The sequence below is a fragment of the Patiria miniata genome, unplaced genomic scaffold (assembly GCF_015706575.1).
Source record: "Patiria miniata isolate m_02_andy unplaced genomic scaffold, ASM1570657v1 HiC_scaffold_20, whole genome shotgun sequence".
Classification (NCBI taxonomy): Eukaryota; Metazoa; Echinodermata; class Asteroidea; order Valvatida; family Asterinidae; genus Patiria; species Patiria miniata.
In genome coordinates this window covers 6,393,135-6,414,888 of record NW_024037059.1, presented here as the reverse complement: position 1 = coordinate 6,414,888, position 21,754 = coordinate 6,393,135, and the positions used below count along the sequence as shown (strand labels likewise).

Genomic DNA, 21,754 nt, shown 5'->3' with positions numbered 1-21,754 from the left:
GCCCAGCTGGGTTTTGCGCGACATCGCGCAGTACGCACGACGCGCACGCCAATGTCCCTATAAGGTAACGAGTTGTAGAAGGGCATTCCATTTTATAGTCAGGGGGTGTTTCGTAGTTTTGACATTTTTTTTATTTTTGGACCGAAAAGGTTTATGAATGGGAATAAATGTGTGTTCGGTCGGTATTAAACACTCTGTTTAAGACCGGTTTGAGTCTGGATGGGTGATAATTACCCTCGGCTTGGCCTCGGGTAATTATCACCCATCCAGACTCAAACCGGTCTTAAACAGAGTGTTATAATACCTCCCAAACAAACATTTATTCCCTTATTATGACTTATATCTCATATTTATGACTTATTATTAAGTCATAATTATCTTATCTTATGATTATCTTTATCTTTTTAACGTTTCCGTACCTAACAGTGAGACCTGCTGATAAGAACAAAACAACGAGGCAAGCCTAGACAAGCTGGTCCAAGGGTACACAAAATTGTATTCCAATGATTCAGAATGGCTGTTCATTGGAATGGGCTGGATTTGGGTGTTATGAGGTAATCCTATACAATAGCACTCCCCAGCTCACATGTGACAGTCAGTGAGATAGGTATAAACAGGATGCTAGGCTGGCCCTCTGGGACCAGCAATTATGCAAATAACAATCTTCTCTAGAAATGACAATATAAATACGAGGTTAGGTTGAGTTATGTCAGTTTGTGAAAAACATACAACTCATCCTTATTGGCATATCGGATTTGCACCATTAAGTACTCTTCTAAGAATGTTGATACTATATTGTAATGAAGCAAATTTCAAAAATTTCAGAGAGTGATCTAGCATTCCACTTGTGACACATATTGCAAAGGCTGCACAAAAATTGTCACATTTCACATGAGTTATGCAATGCATTGCTCTAGAGATTAAGCATCTGTTAGAGATGGTCTTTTTACATGATTTGTCTCCCAAATCTCCCTGTCACCATGCAAAGAAAAATAATCTATTTTGGAAACATACAAGTCACTGACTCAGTGTAAAGGGGGCGTATAAAAAGGAAATATTAAAATAACAGATTAGCATGTTAAACTTATGAACTTTACCACTCTCAGTGTGGTTGCAATGTAAATGTGACTAACTACTGAATTTAAAAGAATTGTCAACGTGTTTCTTTGCCAAGAAGACTGTTAACCTTTGTTTTCAATGTATGCCAATGCTAGTGGCAAAACAGTCGGTTCCACTTGCTTGGAAGTTTCCAACATTGGCAAACGTCAGCATTTGTTCAAGCCTGCCTGGTAAAAGTTGTTTTTACCTTCTGTGATAAAATCGATCAATCAACTGTTAAAAATTAGTTTGTTTAATTTGTTCTTACGTGTACAGTATGGTGCAGTACCAGACCACATTTTATTGCTTTGGCAAGTGCGTTGGAATGACCCACTGATAGAGTAGCCACTCATACAGCTGATGGAACATTCAGAGCTATACATGTCGCCATGGGAACAGGAAACAGTGCCCCAGGAGACCGGTTGGTGGACTCCACATCTGTTTACTAAAGAGAAAGAGGAAGAATGTAGAAAAAGCACGTATAACAAGTGAGTAATAGCAGAAGAAAAGAGTGCTGGCACAAAACACTCCAAACATCATTTGCTGGTTTCCTGACAACAATCTCAGTCTTTAAATCTTTAAACACTTACCCTTCACTGTGACTGTGAATGTGCAAAGGTAGTTGTTTTGGTTGCCTTTGCTATCCCTTGCTAAGTATCTAATGGTATATGGTGACTTGGATTCACTGAAGTAGCTGCCACTGGCTGGGCCCCTATATCTGTGAACTCTGCAAAAAAAATGGAAATTCTTGGCATTCTTATCTTTTTTTCATTTAAAGGGTCCACACAATTAAGTCAATGAAATCAATTTTAAACTAGAGCATGTTTTTAGCAAATATCTAGTTCTCTGAAATGCATAAAAGCTATGAGACATCCTCTTTTTTTGGGGGGGGGATCTTTACAAAGTGCACTTTGTTTTAAATCAAAACCCATCTGTCTCTACATCATTTTAAGCCTTTAAGCGGTCCCCAAACCCTATGCCGTTAGGCCATTGCTTTTCGCGCTCGCATTAGTTCTCATCAAGGTATGTAACCCCCCCCACACACACACTTTTGAGAAGTGATTCAATGCCCTTTGGAATGACATCACCATTTTGCTCATTAATATGGAAAATAGCATTAACATAAAATAGGCTAAAAAAACGCCCTGAAAAAGGCTATATGAAGCTTAAACGAAGATTACAAATCAAGTTAAATGGAACACTTTTGGATTGCACTTTAAAAAATCCATTACATGGGTCCCTAAAGCTCGGTTCATACTTCACGCGAAAGCGAAGCGAAATTCGTGTCGTCAACAATGGTGGACGTGCTTCGAATGTATTGTTGACGTCACAAATTTCACTTCGCTTTCGCTTTCGCATGAAGTATGAACCGGGCTTTAAAGCGTTTTACTCACCTGACGGGGTGGCATGAGTCTTCCGCTCTTGGAGCAGTCCAATACACACGCAGTCGCGTAGATAGAGCGCTCGGGTACTTAGTTATGTCGGAAGGACAGGTTCCCTTTTTTAACGTCGGTGGCGTTCTGTCTGGAGCTATACAAGCACACATATAAAGGCGTATTACAGGATTTTGTCCAAAAAGTAGCCTACCGAATTCTTGTCAAAAAGCTTAATTGGATTAATACTGGTACTGCACAGTGGTTTAATGAACCACATTAAATAAGGAGACAAACAGTCAAGCTGTTTTGGGTACATTAATGGACAACCATTTATTCTAAGGCTACTAGGCCAGACCAAATTGAATTAAGAAATGCTACAATTAAGGCCAAACCACACACTATAGTCTTTATTGTAACTAAATCTAAAAAAGAAAAGAGAATCCTCCAAAAAGTATATATCCCAAACAACTAGATTGTGGGTAGTCAACAATAAATTTGAAAAGTTACTTACTGGTAGGACGATATACCTGTATACATTTGTATAGTATTTGAAAACATTTATTAAGTGCTAGGCAATGCCTTTGAAAAGATTGCGTCAATTTTAACCTTTGCTCAGGGGAGAGGGTGATATATGCTTGGAATGCCTCAGATTTCCAGTCCCCCATCATTTTGACTATTTCACAAGGAAGGCCAGATTAAGCCCATCCTCTGCGAACTGTGAGTGCCAAACTGTGATGGAGGGAGCTTTAATCTAGTAAGCAGCTTGATGAGAGTGATTTGGAACAGGGAGGGAGTCAGAGGCTTGTAACCTGAACTTTGAGCGGGTATTATGAAAGTAGGGCTATTGCAGGGTACATCTGGACACAATGCGAAATATCGAATGAGGGCAGTGACTGGGCATAGTGGATGCTCATGCAAGAAGGGCAAGGGGACAGACAATTGGCGTTGTTTGAATTGGATGGTTTTGGGCCATCGAATATTGAGCAGAATACCCAAAGAATGTACAGAAAAAATCTGATGGGGTAAGGTGCCGTTCATCATCAAAAGACCCAGCAGAAGGGGTGAGGAAGTTGGATTTGCGCAACAATCTAAAAAAGGCTACTAAGCATGCTGCCCAAAATGCAGCATCAAAGGACAAATCTAACAAGGATCCGAGGGATAAGAGAATGGTAGGGGTGATGGGCTCTTTGTGCTGAACGATGTGGCCTTTAGTTCTCTTTATTCCCAGCAAAATTGTCTGCAGATGCCATTTATTTTCTAGCGGGTTAGCACTGGTTAGGGAGGCCACAGTCACGAAGTATTCTGAGGATATTAATGTACTGCACAATAGAGGAATACTGAAGATGACCTGCTAAATAGGCCACATATCTGCTTAGTATGGTGGGAGTAACTGGAACAGGTGAATAATTCATCATGAACAAAATTCCAATTTAGTGCAGAGGTGAGTGCGATAGGTGGCTTTGGTGGATGATGCAAATGTAGCACATCGGTATCCTCGAGTCACCATAATGGACGCTTGGAACGCGCGCGCTTTGTGCGCGCGTTGTCCAACGCAAATTCTCATATATCCTCGTCGTTTTAGGTGGACTGACGATACTGTTGCTGCAGTATGTGCATCTGGGGAGAAAATAGACAGCAGGGAGGGGAGAGACATATGAACAGTCATAACTAGGTTATGAGTTACTCCAGCCAGCTGACATGCTCGTATTCATTTACATGTGAATGAATATGATGAGCATGTCAGCTGGAGTTACTCAAGCTAAGTCATAACCTGATATACCTCGAGTCAACATTATTGATGCAGGTAACGCTTGCAACGCGCGCGCGTTGTCCAACGCAAATTTAATGCGAGTGCGTCAAAACATATCCTCGTCGTTTATTAGGTGGGCTATTCACGATCATCTGTGTCGCGCACACAATGATTGATTTTATTCGAAAATGAAAGATCTCCAGTAAATTGATAATTCCCATTTGTGCAGATTGAATCAAAACATGGGTAAGTTTTTAATCTTACAAAATAGTGCAATCATACGTCGTCCTAGATCAGCTAGGTTTCGACCTGAAAAAATAGTTGTCACACAACAGAGGGCGCTACTCACCTACGTCGATGAGTAAAACCCAAAACATACTATGAGTAAAACTCCCGAATCAACCTCGTCCCCAGTGCTTACTTTATTTCCAAAGTTGTTTCCAATAGTAAACCCTGGAAAGGAAACTTCTTTCCTGCATCCTGATTCGATACCGCATTTGGCTAGAAATGGATTAATATCGTGTACTTGGTGTTTTTTTTCACAACGTGCAGTACGTGTTTTCGCGATCATTCGTCCACGCCTTCTCGAAAATATTCATTTTCTTTCCAATTTGTTAATATTAATATGAAATGTGATACTGCATGTTGTCTCGTTAAGATCGTAACAGTTTAAAGGGAAAATACAACATTTGCAAACATCAAAAAATAAAAGTACCAAATCGTTTTGAAATACCTTGCTGGACTGTTAGTGAATGACAGTGTAAAGCATCCTGTAAAATCATGGCACCTGGAATACTGTCACTTTCAAGTAAGGTGGTATTTTGGTATCAATTTTTTGCTGGTCGTTACACACCTATGAACGGGTACAAGCCAGCTAGACTGCTGACCTTACAATTTCCCAGTGTATGTAAACTGCTCTGTTTCTTCTTATATGGAGTCAGGGAACCAGACTACAGGGAAATGATTGTTTTTCTTGGTTTTTATAGCATTTTCGAACCCAAATTCCAAAACCTCAAAAAAGTCAGTATAACTATCATGACTATCATGACTATATTTGTTATATTTCCAACCCCCCAATTCCATCCATTTTTGAAAATTACAGCAAAAGCAAATGATGTATAGGCCTATTCCCTTTAATTAAAATAAAATCATGTTTTCGTAACTCACGCTGGTCTTCTCATTTACAGAAATAACCACCACAACTCCAGCAGCAACTACTAGTACTAGCCTACAAAAGGTAAACATTGATTTGGACTTTGTGCGACACATGCGCAGGATTGGTTGAAATCACCCCAGACACCGCAAACAAAAACAAACGTAAATGTAACGCACAGGTAGGACACAGACTACTCCTAATTTGCATACGTGTTCAAAAATCTTGCACATGCAAATGATCCAATACGAGAGAGCAGGTAGTGGTGGGCGCGTACTGCTCGACACCCTGGGGACGAGGTTGCTCCCGAATGGCAAAATGTGCATCGTTTTGACAAAGATGCACGTACGGAACATATTTAAAGCTATAGTCCATCATTTGCAGCCATCCGAAAAGTAACTGGCGTAATTATTGTTGAAAAACAAACTTGGTTGAAAGATAGTAAGTGAACTAAACTCCCTGTGAAATTATTCTTTCTGGGAAACTGTAATTTTGAAGTAATCAACGAAAGAAGGCATTTCCAACGGTGATTCTTAAGAAGCACCGTAGGAAAATTTAAATTAGTAGTTCGTTTTGTTATTCAGCGCAGCGCGCACAAGTATTGGAACGACGCACACGCGCGCGCGGTTGTTATAATTCGTTGGATCAGTGCGCTACGTCGCGTATAGCTGCAATTCAAAACAATTCATAACATGATTCAGTAACTTTTGATTTGAAATTGAGATCTTAGAATGCTGTTTTTCTCGGAATGTACAGCTGAAGCTTAGCTGAAACTTCATCAGGTTAGTTGCTCAGTATCCTTCATTAGATTTTGAACTCTTTTGTTGCTTCAAACGAACAAAATGCACAAATTACAAATGATGGACTGTAGCTTTAAAGGGAATGTACAACATTTGCAAACATCGAAAAATAAAACTACCAAGATTTTACGCAATACCTTACTAGGATGAGCGGCCGCACCAGCGTTGGAAAAAACTAACTATTTTTCAACTACTGCTCCAAATTTACCATTTTTTTTTCAGTCCAAGTTTTGTTTGCTATTGGTTACATGCAGGCCAGCTAGACTGGTTCCCCTGCCTTACAATTTTCCATCATCTATAAATAGATCCATTTTATCTTTTGTGGAGTCAGGGAACCAGACTACTTGAACATTTTAGTTTTTCTTGGTTTTTCCAACCTTTTCGAACACCAAACTTCAAAAATGTCAGTGTAACAATATTTGATCTATTATACTAACCTCTCAAAAAGTTTCCGAAAATTACAGCAAAAGCCAATGATGTACATTCCCTTTAACATGGTAAATGGTCGCATTTGAATTAATTTTCAATAATATTTTTGATGATGATTGAAGAAAATAGATGATATCTGGGTCATGTATGGTTTAAACCACTGGTACTACACACCCCGTGAAATTTTCGTCTGGCTTGCTGTCATTTAGAAGAAGAAAAGCCAACTTCGAACGATCAGTCCATTGACTGATTTTGGAGAATAAATCGTGAGTCGTGCCAAGGGCGGATCCAGAACACAATTGGGGGGGGGGCCAAAAAAAATTGGTCCCCCAAAAAAGTGGGTCTAAAAAATTACAGCGTAGGGTTCGGGGCCCGCTGAAGGGCCCCGAATTTTTTTTGGATTCTAGATGCTCTGTGGTGCGATCTGAGGCAATTTCTGACCACTTAACCCACTTTGGTGCGCACGTGTGGTCTAGCGGTGGAGCACAGGATTCGTGATCAAGAGGTTGTGGGTTCGACCGTGGCCATGCGTGTTCTTGAGTAAGGCACTTTACCTCAATTACTCCTCTCAACCCAGGTGTTAAATGGGTACCGGCAATGGATACCACCTAGCTCCGTCCAAAAATAAAATAATCATACAAATTCCTAAAAAATAAGTCGAACCCCCCCCCCCCCCCGCCGCTGTGACACCCCCCCCCCCCAATTATACTGGTATAATGTCCGCCTGTTCAAAATACGATACCCATTCTGTAATCTAGTGTTAATAATCGTCGAATTTGAACAGCACCCCCTATTGAAATATGGTACCAGCCCCCCCCCCCCCCCCCCCCCCCGGCCAAGTGACCGGAGAAAAAAACAACCTGTGTACATTTTAATAATTTTTTGCTGATGAACCCCCCCCCCCCCCTGCGAAAATTCCTGGATCCACCCCTGACTCTGTATCATGTTACGCGATAAGCGCCAGGCTGTTGTTGTCATTACAAAACACTGCATTAGAATTTACCAATCAAACCATTTAGTCCTGATTTGGGAATGAAATGACGTCACGATTTATTAAAGTCGACTCCGATTGGCTGGCCCGCGGCTTGCATGTCTAGACATATCAGACGTTATACAGGAGACTTGCTCCGTGGATAACGGGTTGGGCTAGCACCCCCCCCCCCCCTTTGCCCCCCTCCCCTCGCGACACTCATTGTGTGCATGGTCTGTCACTGTTTTCTTGAAAGTGTAACATCCACCGAGCTGAACATTTTGAACATTCGTCTTTATTACGAATAACATGCATGAAAAGCAAAATGATCACAATAACAACATGGGCTTCTCTTGCTCGATTGGCATCTACCTACTTTTGCAAGGATTTACATGCAAATATTTCCGGAATTAAGTTAAACGAGTGAAGAAAACGAATTAAAAATAAATTTGTTCCCCTTTGCTCTTCAATAAGTCGTTTCTCTCTCCTTCAGTCTTTTATATTAATCCCGGGAATCATTGCATGGAAATCGATTTCGCCCAAAACTCTCTTGGCCTACCAAACAAAATCAGTCTATTATTGACTGATTGTTGGAGATCATCACTATTTCTTGTAAGTATTTCTAGGGCAGTAAGTCAGACGGAATCATTTCACGAGAAGTTTGAAAAGTACCAGTTCGATCTTTTTGTGTGCATTAGAGGCCTTTTTCGGAGGGTTAGAGACGCCCAAAATAGAGAGATTGTGAAAAAATCTAATGCACAAACAATCCCATGAATTAATGTCGGGCCGCAAATCATGCGGCACTTTGGTATTTTTTTTTTTGGAGTAGGGCATAGACGCTGGCAGATCAGTTATTGTTCGATGTCCTGCTCCAAAAGTGAGTTATTTTTTCAAAAGGGCCGTTCCCTTTCAAACCATTCACACTCAAAAAGAGGGCATTTCTCTTGAAATAAATGAATAAAATAATGAACTAACCATTCTAGTAAAATAAATGTTGAAAAATGAAAGATTTTTGTCACCAGCATGACATCAGCATGACATCCAAAAAGGTCAGAGTATAAGGTGCAGTTTTGCGTCACGTATACATAAATCCAGTTTAGGCCTGTTAACATCCGTTACGTTAATTTTTTTTAATAAAAGAACGTGGCCATAGTGGAGAATGAAACTGTGTACGGAGTTCTTTCCTAATAGTTTACATTAAGAAAAGATGGGATTTTTGTCAATATGAAAAGTAAGATATTAGGCCGTGTTTAAGTTTTTGGCCATGACTTGCATATACACATGCGCCTATGGAAGCGGCTAAAGCCACTTGCTCTCGAAGTGTGTGCTTACTGCCAGCTAGCCGTAGGCACTGAATTAGGATGAACCAGCCTGTTCCTTATCTATAAGCATATAGACCAATCTGGGCACGCTGCCAATTCTATCACGGAGGCCCCCTTCAATGGCGAAAGCACTGCGCTAGCTATTGTTAAGATAATCCGTCACTATAAGCAATTGCTTTGTACAATACTGTGCGCAATGGTTTTTCCATTAAAGGAGGCCTCGTGAATATACAGTAATCACGTGCCCATATACACTGTACATGTACATGTATATACAATAAAATTATCAGAGTACTCACCACAACCTCCACGGCATGCATCTGAAAAAGTGGAGAAAAGAAGAGGGTAATTCAATCACAATCCACGGCCGTAATCTTCGACAGTGATGGTTTTAGTCATTCACAAACAATTCGAGCGCAACAAGCGCATGCGCTTGTAGCGCAGTAGCCGCTATCAGGGTATACAGCCGCAAGGAAACTGCCATGACCTTAGTGCAGTTCGTGCACAGTTGATGATACATACAGTGGCAAGCTATGTATCGAGTGTTATTTTTTTTGAAAACCACATAAGCAAGATTTTTGCTGATAGCTGGTGAAAGCCGACACTGGGATGTCCAGCCAGAGAGACTGACCAATAACACAGAGGAATCGAGTCTTAGGGACCGTCGGGCGTGCTCCAATATCGATGAGGTGTTCCATATTACCATAACTCTCAGTCATCAGATAAATAGTTGTGTGAGCCCAAACGTTAAACCTACCTGATGCTGGAAGACAAACGAGCACCAAACACAGAACGAACGGAGCGACGAGACTTGTCTTCGGTTCCATCCTGAAGCCTGGTTGTGGATTGGACTTAACTTGTGCGCTACTTTTATTACCACTCTGGGATCGACTACGCCCCTTATTTTTGTCTAGGCTAATTTATTTATTTTGGCATGTAGTGTGGCATTGTTCTGTTCGGTGGACGCTGATTTTCAAGCACAAACTTTTGAAGAAAAGTTTAGGTAGTATACTTCATCGAAAAAGCATGACGTCATGGAAACTGTGACCAATCACAGAAGAGGAGGGGAACTGCAGAGCTCCGGGTTCCTTCTCCGCGGGCCGGGACGAGCAGGCGGACACGGGTTGGACGTGTATAGACCATGCCGTGACTCACGGCCCTGGAACCTGCCCTACCCGCTAGTAACGGCTCTTTGTTGAGGGTTGCTCCGAGGGACATTCTGACCGTTACCTATCACTTACGACCGGGCAGTGTGCGCAAAAATCTGTTCTGTGCAAATATCTTTTACCAATTTACCAGGAACTCAGATTTCGAGTCCCGAGAGCGTTGTTGGGACATCCATTTGAGCAAACTCCAAGACTTTAACAATGAAGATTACTAAGATCATCTCCGTAATCTTCTGGCTCGTGGTCTCCTTACATCAGTCAGGTGCCGAGGATGCTCAATCCTCCTCCCCACCCACCTCATTACCAGGTCATCTCAAGCCCTTGGCTTCCGAGGCTATCCGTCTGCCCGTCTCAGTCATCCAGGACTTCCCTTCCCCTTACGAGTTCTTCCGCAGCTATGTCTACCCTTCCGTCCCCGTCATCATCAAGCAAGGAGCGAGGCGTTCGCCAGCCTTCCAGAAGTGGACCGACGAGTACCTGAAGAGCTTGCCCGAGTCCCAGCAGCTGATCAGAGTGGAGATGCGGAAGGTTGAGGAAAGACAGTTACCGAGGATGAACATGCCCTTCGCTGAATTCCTGGACAGATACCAAACCACCGATGAGTACCTTGTCGCAAGAGTCCCAGATTTCTTAAAGTGAGTGCTGTGACTTTAATGTACACAAAAAGACAGGTTTCTTCCTTACCTTTGTAACATCTACATTTGAGAATAAAGATATACATACACATGTATACTCTGCTATGATTTTCGTACCATATAAGTGTAGTTCACATGGTAGTGGTCTTCCTAAAGGGCCATCATTGTGTATTGTAAAAATTGTCATCGCTTTATTTCCCCGATATTTCTGTTTCATCTCATTATTCACTACCGTTTGTCGCTCATTTTGTGTTCACAACTAAGTATTCGGTTGGTGTTTATCAATGAAATTATGGAGTTTTCCCGGAGAACATTTTCAGAAAACTGTGACAGAGATGTTTTTGATCTATTACAGGAAAGATGTGCTGATCCCGCCATCTTTGCATTGTACTAACGTCACTGCTAATTTGCTGGAAACGGTAAGTGTGGGGGACATAGTCTAAAGAGAAAACAAAAATCCATCCTGACAGAAGAAGATGACGTATATATTGCATTAATGATTAATAATTGGCAAACCGACGGACGGACAGACCAAGTCCAACCTTTTACCTGATCAAGGGACAAATCAGCAAATCAACCAACCAACAAACCAACAACCCAGTGAGCGCTGTTTGCTTAAATTTCCAGAGATATGGACAAGGCATATAGGATCATTTGCATTTAGCCCAAAAGTTTCCCACCGAATCGTTATCAAAAGGCTTACATGGAGATCGTACTGTTACTAAACACCCCGCGAAATTATTTGCATCTGGCTTTTAATACTTTTAATACAGGAATATCGCAGATTTGTCTGACGAAATACCGATCTTCCTCCTATTGTCATGGATGGCAAGCCCATAACCAGGGTTCTCTCTACAAAATTCTTAGGCGTTCTCATCGATCACAAACTCTCCTGGTCCAACCACATCTCTCTTATTACTAAAACCATTTCTCGCAACTCTGGCGTCATCTCTAGGATTCGTCATTTTCTCCCCACGTCCTCTATGCCCCTCCCCTATGATACTCTCATCTTACCCTATTTGAACTATTGCAACATTGTCTGGGCTCGTGCCAGTAATACCAAGTTATATCCACTAAATATTGCACAAAAAAGGGCTGTTCGGATTTGCACTTTTTCATCGCCAAGAGAACATTGTTCACATCTATTTGCACAGTTAAGCACTCTTACTCTTGCTGATATTAATAAATTTCACACAGCTATATTCATGTACAAATTCACCAACAATCTTCTCCCCAGCACATTTTCGTCTTTCTTTTCTTCAGTACAAAACACCCATAGTCACTTTACTAGATCAAGCAGTAGCCTGTACATTCCATTCACTCGCACTCTTTATTCCCTTAACACTCTTCGGTACCATGGTCCCCGATTATGGAATACTATTAATCCCAGCATTAGAACACTGTCTTCCGTGGGGCGATTTAAATCACGGTACAAGAAATTCCTTCTGTCCTCGTATGTAGCATAGCTTCCCAACCTGATTTCTATGCATTTTCATCGTTTTTATTATTTTCATCATGTTAATTGTAACTCCTTCAAATTCATTGCTTTTCCAATTATTTACTCATTTTGTACGTTCATATCATGTCAGGTTAAGTAGTGTCACTTTTGTCTTGTCTGTATCTCGTTATAGTCTTGTTTTTCTGTTGTTATTGTTGTCTGTAAAGGCTGTTTCTTACAAGCCTCGGCTTACTCAAACAGACCCATACTCCTATTTTCTCCTGTGCATAAACCAAACTTAATTTTACACTTGTTAATAGCGCAGTATACTTTTATTACATTTGTTTGTGTGACACATTTATCGAATTCGTTATTTTGCTATGTACCAAAAACCTTTTGTTTATTGATGTATTTCTCTAAAGGAGTATGAAATAAATGTTTCTTGAATTGAATTGAATACTCTCATTTCCAAGAAATCAGACAATTGATTTTCGAAATAAAGAGTGCAATTGACGAAGTCGTGTTTCGTGATCAAAAGGTTTTGCATGGTTTTACTGTTTTATCGTAATGGGAAATCCAATGTGCTTAAACTTCATCAGGATAAGTTTTGAACATTCTTCTTTGGATTATGAGTGGTGTTATTACATGTATTCGAAACGAACACAAAATGCATGAAAAAATGATGCAATAGGTATATGCCTTTAATAAAAACTTGTTAACGTCTGCATCAAAAAATTAAATAACCCTTCGCCTTTTCTTGTGGGCAGATGCTGTGGTTTAGTAGCGGAGGTACCAAGTCCCACGTACACACCGACTACGTTGACATTATCAACTGTCTGTTCAGGGGCCAGAAAGACTTCCTCCTGGTCAACTACACCCGCTACAGACAACAGGTAAACATCAACAATTCATTGCCACTTGCCTAGGTTTGGGTTTTACTTTCTACACAAACATGTTCACTTAAGATCGACGATGCTTGTATGTTATTGCTTTTGATGGGGAATTTCCTGGTAAATACATTTTCTGCTTGATTTTAATGTGAAAAGTGGCTGAGTGGTATCGTGTTAATAAATGATAAAGGTCTTCTAATGTGTAATATTATTATAATATTTTTTTTTGGGGGGGGGGGGATTATTTTAGGCACTATTTAGTGTTTGGCTGAAGCCAATACCAAAATTAAGTGTGTCCAGTAATATGCTCTCGTAGATTGTGAAATAAAACTGCAAATTTTTGGCGACAGGTGAGGTACACCTTTTTTTTTCTTCAAATGAAGCATTTAATTTTAAACATCTCTAAAAGCGTTGAAAAATTACGCGTAAATTAAGTAGCTAATTTATAAGTTACTATTGCATCAACATTTCAATAATCGTTAATGAAATGGTTGCTTATTTTGTGAATTTTGATACAGCGTGAAAAAAATATTGATAATTGTCGTTTATTTTGAAAATTTCGTTAAATAAAGTAAATTATCTATCTGGAAAATAAATTACCTTTTGCAGCATGTATTATAGATTTTTTGACTTTTGGTGAATGTGCGGCTGAATACGCGGCTAGAAATCCGGCCAAATCCGCGGCTACCTTGAGCCAGGTCAAGTTGCTGTGAAAAATATTCACGCATGAAGTCGTGAATATTGCCGTCAATATTTGCGACATGGAGACCATGTCGTGAATATTGGCGTCAATATTGGCGCAAATATGGCGACATCATGGAGGCCATGTCGTCAATATTGGCGTCAATATTGGCGTCAATATATATGTGAGATGTCCCTTTAAAGCCACCATAAAAATTTGATTTTCGACAATTAATTGGAATTTAATATGCAGGTTTACTTGATTTAGGGTCGGATTTTCTGATGTATTGCATAATGAACACTACCTCGATATGTTTTTTGATCAACATGATCAAACGTTTTAACAATTTTACTGGTCGTCTTTGGCGCACCCCCTCTCCATAAAAAAATGCATCAATTTAGAATTGATGTGTTGGTTTCTTTAGCTTCCAGAATTTTCAATATAAAAAGGCGTTCATCACAAAGCTGCGCTTTTGGCAACAAGTTAGCTTTATCAATTAATGTCATCTTATAAATAGCTTCATGGTACTTTATTTTAAAGATTGTGTTCGATCATCCAGAAGGCTTCTACTCGAGTGTAGACGTGGAACGAGTCGACTTGAACAAGTTCCCTGAACTGAGGAACCTGGAGTTCCATGAAGCGAAAATGCAAGCTGGCGACTGCATCTACCTACCGTTCAAATGGTCAGAGCATTAACTCTTTGTGACTGATATTTTGAATTTTTCATATTTTGTAAGCAGATTACTTATTTCGCAGTTGTGTGCACATTAATATTTTCCTAAGATAATATTAATACTTTTCACATTAATATTTTCACAAAACAATGTATTTTTTTCATTGTCTTGTGAAAATACCACCATTTTCCTGGTTTGCATTCAACCGGTCTTTTTTCACTGAATTGCGTAAACAAAGTAATTTATAATTTCGACTGAGTTTGAGGAAACGTCGATTCCGTTTTCAAAACATTTAATTGCGTTTTATTTGAAAGCAACTTTACACTTTACACAAAACTTAACAAAAGCAAAACATTTGTCCCCCTTGCTTTTCATATTACATTTGGGGCGGAAAATATTTAGACCCAATTTTTCGGGAAACTAGAAAAATGTTGCCCCCCCCCCAAAAAAAAGAGAAGAAATTGTGGTCTGGATCCGGCCTTGCACATAGTAACTGAATAAGTTAAAATGTAGAAACAAAACACTTGCAAAAACAGTCTTGACTCCAAACGTAAGCAACACTCACTCCCTCCCTCAAACAAATTCTTATTCGTTTAAAAGATTAATAAAAAAATGACATGGGAGTTTTCTGAAATCGAGACGTTCTAATAGTTTATGGAATATCCCCTTGCACAGCAAGAGTCTAGATAATGGGAGCAGATTCGGCGATTAATTATGCAACAAGACTGCGTCTTCACCTCGATATTCTGACCATTCAGCGGGCGCCATCTATATTGGGTCTTCGGAAATACCCGTTTTGAAAGCCAATGTCAGGTTTTATTTGATCTCTATGCCCGTTGTTGTACAAAAACATGTTGATTGACCAATCAACAGCTTATTCCAGATTTCGGAATGAAATGATGTCATGTCGACTCCTATTGGCTGGTACGCGGGGTCGCGAAAATTTGCACACTTATTAAATACAACAGATGTTGGTCCGGAGACGAAGAGAGCTCCGTTGGACAGGGAAAATAGAAAATTTGTTAGCACTACGTAATGACATGCCATGGCACGTACTCGAGGCGATTAGAAGGAAACAGTGACATTGTTCTCGTGTTTGCGAAAGTCCGACAGCAAATTTGCAACAATTGTTTTTCCTTTTGTCTTCTATATGAGTCAACACTTGAAAACCTCAACATGTATTGTTGTATAAGAGGTGTACTTATTTCCCATTACTACCACACATGCCCCTGTGCATCATTTCTATGTCATAAGTTAAAAGTGAAAAGGGGGGGGGGAGAGACTGATTATAAAAAAAAAAACACGTATTAAACAATGCATATATACTCTAAAAACAAAAAACAAATAATAATTACACGATGGAGTGGTTAAAACAAACTACAAAACAAAACGCAAAACCACATTCTTGACTCCCAACGTTCTACGCAACCCTCACTCTCTCAAACAAATTATTATTCGTTTAAAAGCCTAATAAAAATGGCAGAGGATTTTCTATCTAATCGAAACGTTTAATAAGTTTATGGAATATCCCCTTACACAGCAAGGGTCTATTATGTGAGCAGATTCGGCGATTAATAATGCAACAAGACTGCGTCTTGACCTCGAGATTCTGACCATTCAGCGGGCGCCTTCTATATCTGGTCTTCGGTAACCCGTTTTGAAAACCAATGTCGGGTTTTATTAGATCTCTACGTCCGTTGTAAAAACATGGCATCCGATTGACCAATCGACAGCTTAGTCCAGATTTCGGAATGAAATGACGTCATGTCGATTCCAATGGGCTGGCGCCCAGGGTTCCATTAATTTGCATGCTTATATATATCAGGCGTTGGACCGGAGACAGAGAGAGCTCCGTCGGACAAGAAGAGATATACTCAGACTAACATTTTAGCAGGGAAAATAGAAAAATTGTCGGCACTGCGTAATGACATGCCATGGCACTCGAGGCCAAGGAAACATTGACATTGTTCTTGTGTTTCTTCTATTGAGTCAACACACAAACCTCAAGTGCATTGTTGTGCGGACTACTTATTTTTTCCCATTATAACCATACATGTCCTTATACATCATTTGTATGTCAATGACTTGTTAAATACGTGTGAAACTTGTCCTACTTCCAGTATCGGAATCGGTATTGGTCCATACTTCTTCTTTTTTCTTTTTTTGGCAGCTATAACTCTTGGCTGATAAATTACGATATTCACGTACTCGAAGTGATTAGAAGGAAACATTGACATTGTTCTCGTGTTTGCGAAAGTCCGACAGCAAATTTGCAACAATTGTTTTTCCTTTTGTCTTCTATTTGAGTCAACACTTACAAACCTCAACATGTATTGTTGTATAAGAGGTGTACTTATTTCCCATTGTTACCATACATGCCCTTATGCATCATTTCTAAGTCAATGACTTGTTAAATACGTGTGAAACTTGTCCTACTTCGAGTATCGGAATCGGTATTGGTCAATACCTTAACAAGCATGCTATTGTAGAGACTGTTGCTTTATTTGCTTGATCATTAAAAGCACTTATCTGCACTATTATTTTGTTTAAGAGATCAACGGTAGAAAGTTTTACAACACTCTCATAGTTATATATTGGTTACTGATTAAGTCTTTCTAGTCTTTGCTTATAGGTCTATGAACAGATCCAGGGTACATTGTATTCAAAATTAAGCGCCATTTCGGGGAATTGTTTTTGAAGTCCCTTGCAATCCTAAACGTTGCGAAACGCACTCGGTTCACATGATCCTCATTGTACACGCACCGCGTAGCCTGCGCCCTTGACGATCAACCAGGTGACTCCCTGAGTTGCCAAATGATTTGTGATGAAAAAGAAATAAAGTAAGGTTTTAACAAGATATAATGAGACATTCATATAATCTTAAAGTCCTTCAGAGTATTAAAACTTGAGTAATTATAAAGCAGTAGAAAATAATATAGGCATCTTCATTTGAATGTGCGTGGTTTTCAGTTTTCTCGAAAATCGTAATAATCACTGAGCTGAAATTTCAACGGGTCAGGATTTGAACATTCATCTTTTTTCTTCGGGTGATTTTATTATTAAAAAGGAACAACATGCATGAAAAGCAAATGATCCTATGTGTCCTAAAGCGCAATCTGTGTGTATGAGTTTGTTTCTGCATACAATAGGGGACGTTGGACAGTAGTACATGCCCAATTGGGATAAATCAACTACATGTGTATTTAGAATTCGTACCGTTTTAGAAGTGATTTCGCTAAAGATTGACCCGCAAGTTATAAGGCGTACCAAATCAAAAAATGAATGTCACCATGACGTTTAAGGCTTTTTTTATTATATGTATTTTATCTCCAATCACCGATTCAGGATTCATCAGGTGAATTCCTTCGGTAGCAACGTTGCAGTCAACATTTGGTGGAATCACCAGGCCTACGTCGTGCCTTCCCCGCAGTCCTGCGGCATGCCGGACCCGGGGCTCTCGCTGGCCGATGTCAGCTTCCCGTACCACGACCAGACGAACGGTGACATACAGACGGATCTTCACCCAGAACTGGATTTCTTCAGGGACCCGTCGTGAGTTTCATGGTTTATAGTTCCGCCAAATTCGCAGGGAATACTATCATCAAAAACAAAACATGTTTTAAAAAGATCACATATTTTTTAGCTGTCATGAGTTGAACATGTCAAGATACCTTTTTTTGATAATTGTTTCAGGGCAACTTTGACGACATTCATGGATGAAGAGGAGACAGATTCCTTGACAGAGGGGCAGTTTCTCGAATTTATGGACACGGTAACTGGAAAGCAATTAAGCATGTTCTGTTGTGATTTCTGAGGTCTCGATCCATCCTGAAATACATCATAATTAATGGTTTGAAACTTTTTTATTCTTTCAAATTAATTCAAGTCAAAATTACTTTGGACTCCTGTTTGACTTGGATCCACTCAGCACATCAAGTCAATAACTTTGCTTACCTGTCTTAAAGACCATTTGTGGAGTTTTACTTTGATCTTTACTCTCGGTTTCCCACACTTAGATATTTCCAGGACTGGACCAAGACGACATTTGGACCGCAGAAGCTTTGAAAGTTGCTCACCAGGTACCGGTATCTAACGTACATCTCAAAAGGAAAATTGTACTGATGAAAGAACTCTAATCTTAATGACATGGCTATATGAAAATAAGTGGTTTTATTTTCCTCTTTCTGATTTAATATGAAACCAAGGATTCCTCAAATGTGCTCTATAGGCATATAACTCACAAGCCTGAAGAAACCTGTAGAGAGAAGACAATGAGAAGAATTAGTTTTAGAGGTGGGATGAAAACCATGGAAGAGTATTCTGGGCAAAATCCACACGTGGTCTCAGCAGGAATCGAACCCGGGCCATAGCGGTGGAAGGCGAGGAAAGTAGTAACCAATGCGCCAACCTGACTCCTCGAAAGCGCGATACGATCGACTGAGATCGCTAGCAACTCGTGACTGGCTATTTGAGTTACGTTTGAAAAGACTCTGTACTTGTCTAAAGTTGTCTGGAACATCATGCAATAGTTCATCTGTTCGTCTGTTTATTCGTCGATCTGAATCGTATACTAAACCAGTGGACCAGAAAGTCCCTCTTTTGCAATGTTTGCCTTTGTGATTTGCTGTAATAGTTCTTGTACATTCACCCTGCTATGGCAGATATTCCAGATACTTGATGTTGATGATGATGGCAAGATAACGTCACGTGACACATCCAAGTTTCCAGTAGAAATCAACAAGGTACTCAATTTTTCTCTCAAAGAAACAGACGCTCACCCTTATGAATGCACCCAATCAAATAAATTCCTATAAGCAACAGTGATAGATGTCCATACTTCAAAGTTCTTGTTAAAATGCTTAAAACTCTCACAGGTGTTCAGGGCTGCACAGAAAAATGATGATTCACATGTCGTCTCTCATTTTCTTTCCAATATTTTGGTGGGTTGACTGAACCGATGACTTTTCGAGAAATTCTCACCCAAAGAAGACGGCCTAAAACGAGTGATGTTTCCCAAAGTGGAAAAGTAGCCACCTTCTAAAACGAGCCATCCACAACATGGCTAAATAGCGCCACTTCCGGGCCTGATTGCATCCAAAATGCTCAGAATTGGAAACCCCAAGTCTGGGCCAGAGGTGTATTGTCATCAGTCCTGATTGGTTTATTTCCTACTTTTTGTGTTATGAAAATGTGACGTGACCGTTGGTGGCAGGCGCAATGTTTGTGGAAATGACAGTGGGTAGACTTAAACCAGTCCTTCAGTCTACATTGTATTTTGTAACCCTGTGTATGTGTCACGCGTTCTTGCTTCATACAACAAAACAAAATTCGAGAGAATAAACTCCCAAGGATATGACTGATATTCGCCTTTATTTAATTCCCCAGTTTGACCCCCTTTCCATCAATCTTGGGCAGAAGATGATGATCTTAGGCGACATAATTGACGGCCAGATTTCGAAACAAAAACAGGTAGGGTACGACGTTAGTATGGATCCTTGAAAGTGAATTGATAATCATTGAAAAAGAATTAACAATACAATAATGTAAAATCAAAATTATTGAGTAAGAGGTTTTATGCATCTCATGTTCTCTCGTATTTTGCAGGAGATTTTGAGAAAGTTTGAGAAAGATATCCCAGAAGATGGCAACACACCGTCACGTGACCACAGCAGCAAGTTCAGAGGAACCCGTGATCAGACTTCCATGCCTAAACAGGAATTGTAGTATATCAAAGAAGCTTTCCCCGCGCCAGTTTGGAGATTAATCTCGAAAAATTGATGTTTTTTTTCAATTGCTATTTTAATAAGTCGTTCACTTTTGAATGAGACATCGAACGACAAAATACACGTAGGCCTACGTCTTATTACTGAATTATTCAAATTCAAATTATTAGCTGCTCAGACGATAATTAGTCTCCGTGCGCAAAATAAAAACCCATTTTTATAGGGTTGTAGACGCCCAAAATCGAGATACAGTATTTTTTTCGGTAAAACAAACAAATATTAGTTGAAACTTTGTTAGGAGGGGAAAATCCATTTTTTAAGAGCATGGGATAGCTTAGATATGCAACTTAATGAATTTTGAAGTTCTCTTGAAAATTGTAATAACTGTTACTTGCTATACCTTTGATACTTTTTCAATCTTTTTATGAGAAATCATTTCAGACGATCCAAAAAAACATCACTAAGTAATTTTTGCTCCTATTTTATGCTCCGACCTTCACTTTCCTAATGCTTTTTGTCAGACTTTTTTAATCACGACAACGCTACTCAAAATCGAGTCTTAGAAAGTCCCTATTGCACTCTTAAGATTACGAAAAATGATCTGCATGAGCGCTGGGCGTTTGCGTGGATATATACATAATGCAATCCTTTAGAGGCATAAAGTTGGTACAAAGCATTAACTGAAGCATGGTTTTCTAAATGTATTCCATATACTCGCATAATACTGTAGAATCCGGAGTTAGATGGGGAAGTCCGGTGTACTTCCCAGTGGGATTACAAACCCAGAGAGCACAATGCACCAAATGAGCCAAAACAAACATTACCATAAACAAGGAGAAAAAGTCTAAGGATTCAGTGCGAGGGTCAGTCAAAGCTGTTGTAAATTTGAAGGCAGAATAAATTTGTTGTAAACATAAAGTGATTAAAATATTTCCTTTGTAAACAAGGTGTATGTTAATTTTCTCATACGTGTAGGCCTTTGCTGGATATAACCCAATAATCCCTGACCGTAATAGCCCATCAATAACATTTCCGTTGACAAAATCCAAGTACAAAAGCTTTAAATGCGCCGTTAAAATGCATTATGGTTAAGGCGCGTAAGCGTGCAAGTATACATAAGATGTACGTCTTTATCATGAATGCCCCGTAGTGAAATATGGTGTCCAGCCTCCCCCCCCCCAAAAAAATATTTTGGTCATCCCCTTAGGGCAGATACCTAGACACCTTAATTTCAAATTACCACCAAAACCGCAGATCTCAGTGCTTATCAATCGTGTGACAATATTGGAGATCTTTTTTATCCTCACCACAAAAGATTTAGTGTGAAAACAAAAATACCCAGAAAATGTTGTACCTTTTTCTTCACTCTGATATCGCAAGGTTCCCCACATCATGCATAATTCATATTAGTCAGGGTTCCACGTGATTGGCCATTGAGAAATCGCCAACATCAAACATGGCTACCGTGCACGTGCAGGTTTTTCGACTGAAAAAGGCGAGTTTTGTAATTTTATTTTAATTAAGTTTTTGCAAGAGTTTAGCCAATTTTCCTGTGCCACATGGTCCCTTGATGGATAATCGTATAGTTTGGGACCCCGTTCCATATAAGAGAACGAAGAGACACTTGTTTTCGGAACTTGCCTTCATA

The 21,754-nt window shown here is 39.8% G+C and overlaps 2 protein-coding genes and 1 pseudogene across 2 annotated transcripts in view; 1 reads left to right on the top strand and 2 right to left on the bottom strand.

Annotated features, from left to right (window-relative positions):
* LOC119727280 (sushi, von Willebrand factor type A, EGF and pentraxin domain-containing protein 1-like) overlaps positions 1–3,142 on the bottom strand; it is a 51,155-nt gene extending 48,013 nt beyond the window's left edge. The window contains exons 1-3 of the mRNA XM_038199134.1: positions 3,081–3,142; positions 1,689–1,825; positions 1,367–1,543 (exon numbers count right to left, since the gene is read on the bottom strand). Of these exons, the coding sequence (XP_038055062.1) occupies positions 1,367–1,543; positions 1,689–1,825; positions 3,081–3,142 (376 nt within the window). The remainder of the gene's footprint in view (positions 1–1,366; positions 1,544–1,688; positions 1,826–3,080) is intronic.
* On the bottom strand, positions 2,962–3,981 carry LOC119727279 (annotated as a pseudogene).
* A 5,493-nt stretch (positions 3,982–9,474) lies between these two features.
* LOC119727117 lies at positions 9,475–20,154 on the top strand. The gene is made up of 10 exons (XM_038198980.1): positions 9,475–10,699; positions 11,055–11,118; positions 12,905–13,030; positions 14,250–14,392; positions 17,729–17,935; positions 18,077–18,155; positions 18,400–18,462; positions 19,045–19,125; positions 19,769–19,852; positions 19,988–20,154. Exons 1-10 carry the CDS (start codon positions 10,266–10,268, stop codon positions 20,105–20,107), a joined length of 1,401 nt encoding a protein of 466 aa, XP_038054908.1. The 5' UTR covers positions 9,475–10,265; the 3' UTR covers positions 20,108–20,154.
* Positions 20,155–21,754: the final 1,600 nt, after the last annotated feature.

Bases quoted from the DNA above. Each gene is read 5' to 3' on its own strand.
- LOC119727117 (XM_038198980.1), top strand. From the start codon at position 10,266: ATGAAGATTACTAAGATCATCTCCGTAATCTTCTGGCTCGTGGTCTCC. The intron at 18,463-19,044 runs GTACCGGTATCT...CTGCTATGGCAG, and splicing joins CTTTGAAAGTTGCTCACCAG to ATATTCCAGATACTTGATGT. The intron at 19,853-19,987 runs GTAGGGTACGAC...CGTATTTTGCAG, and splicing joins AGATTTCGAAACAAAAACAG to GAGATTTTGAGAAAGTTTGA.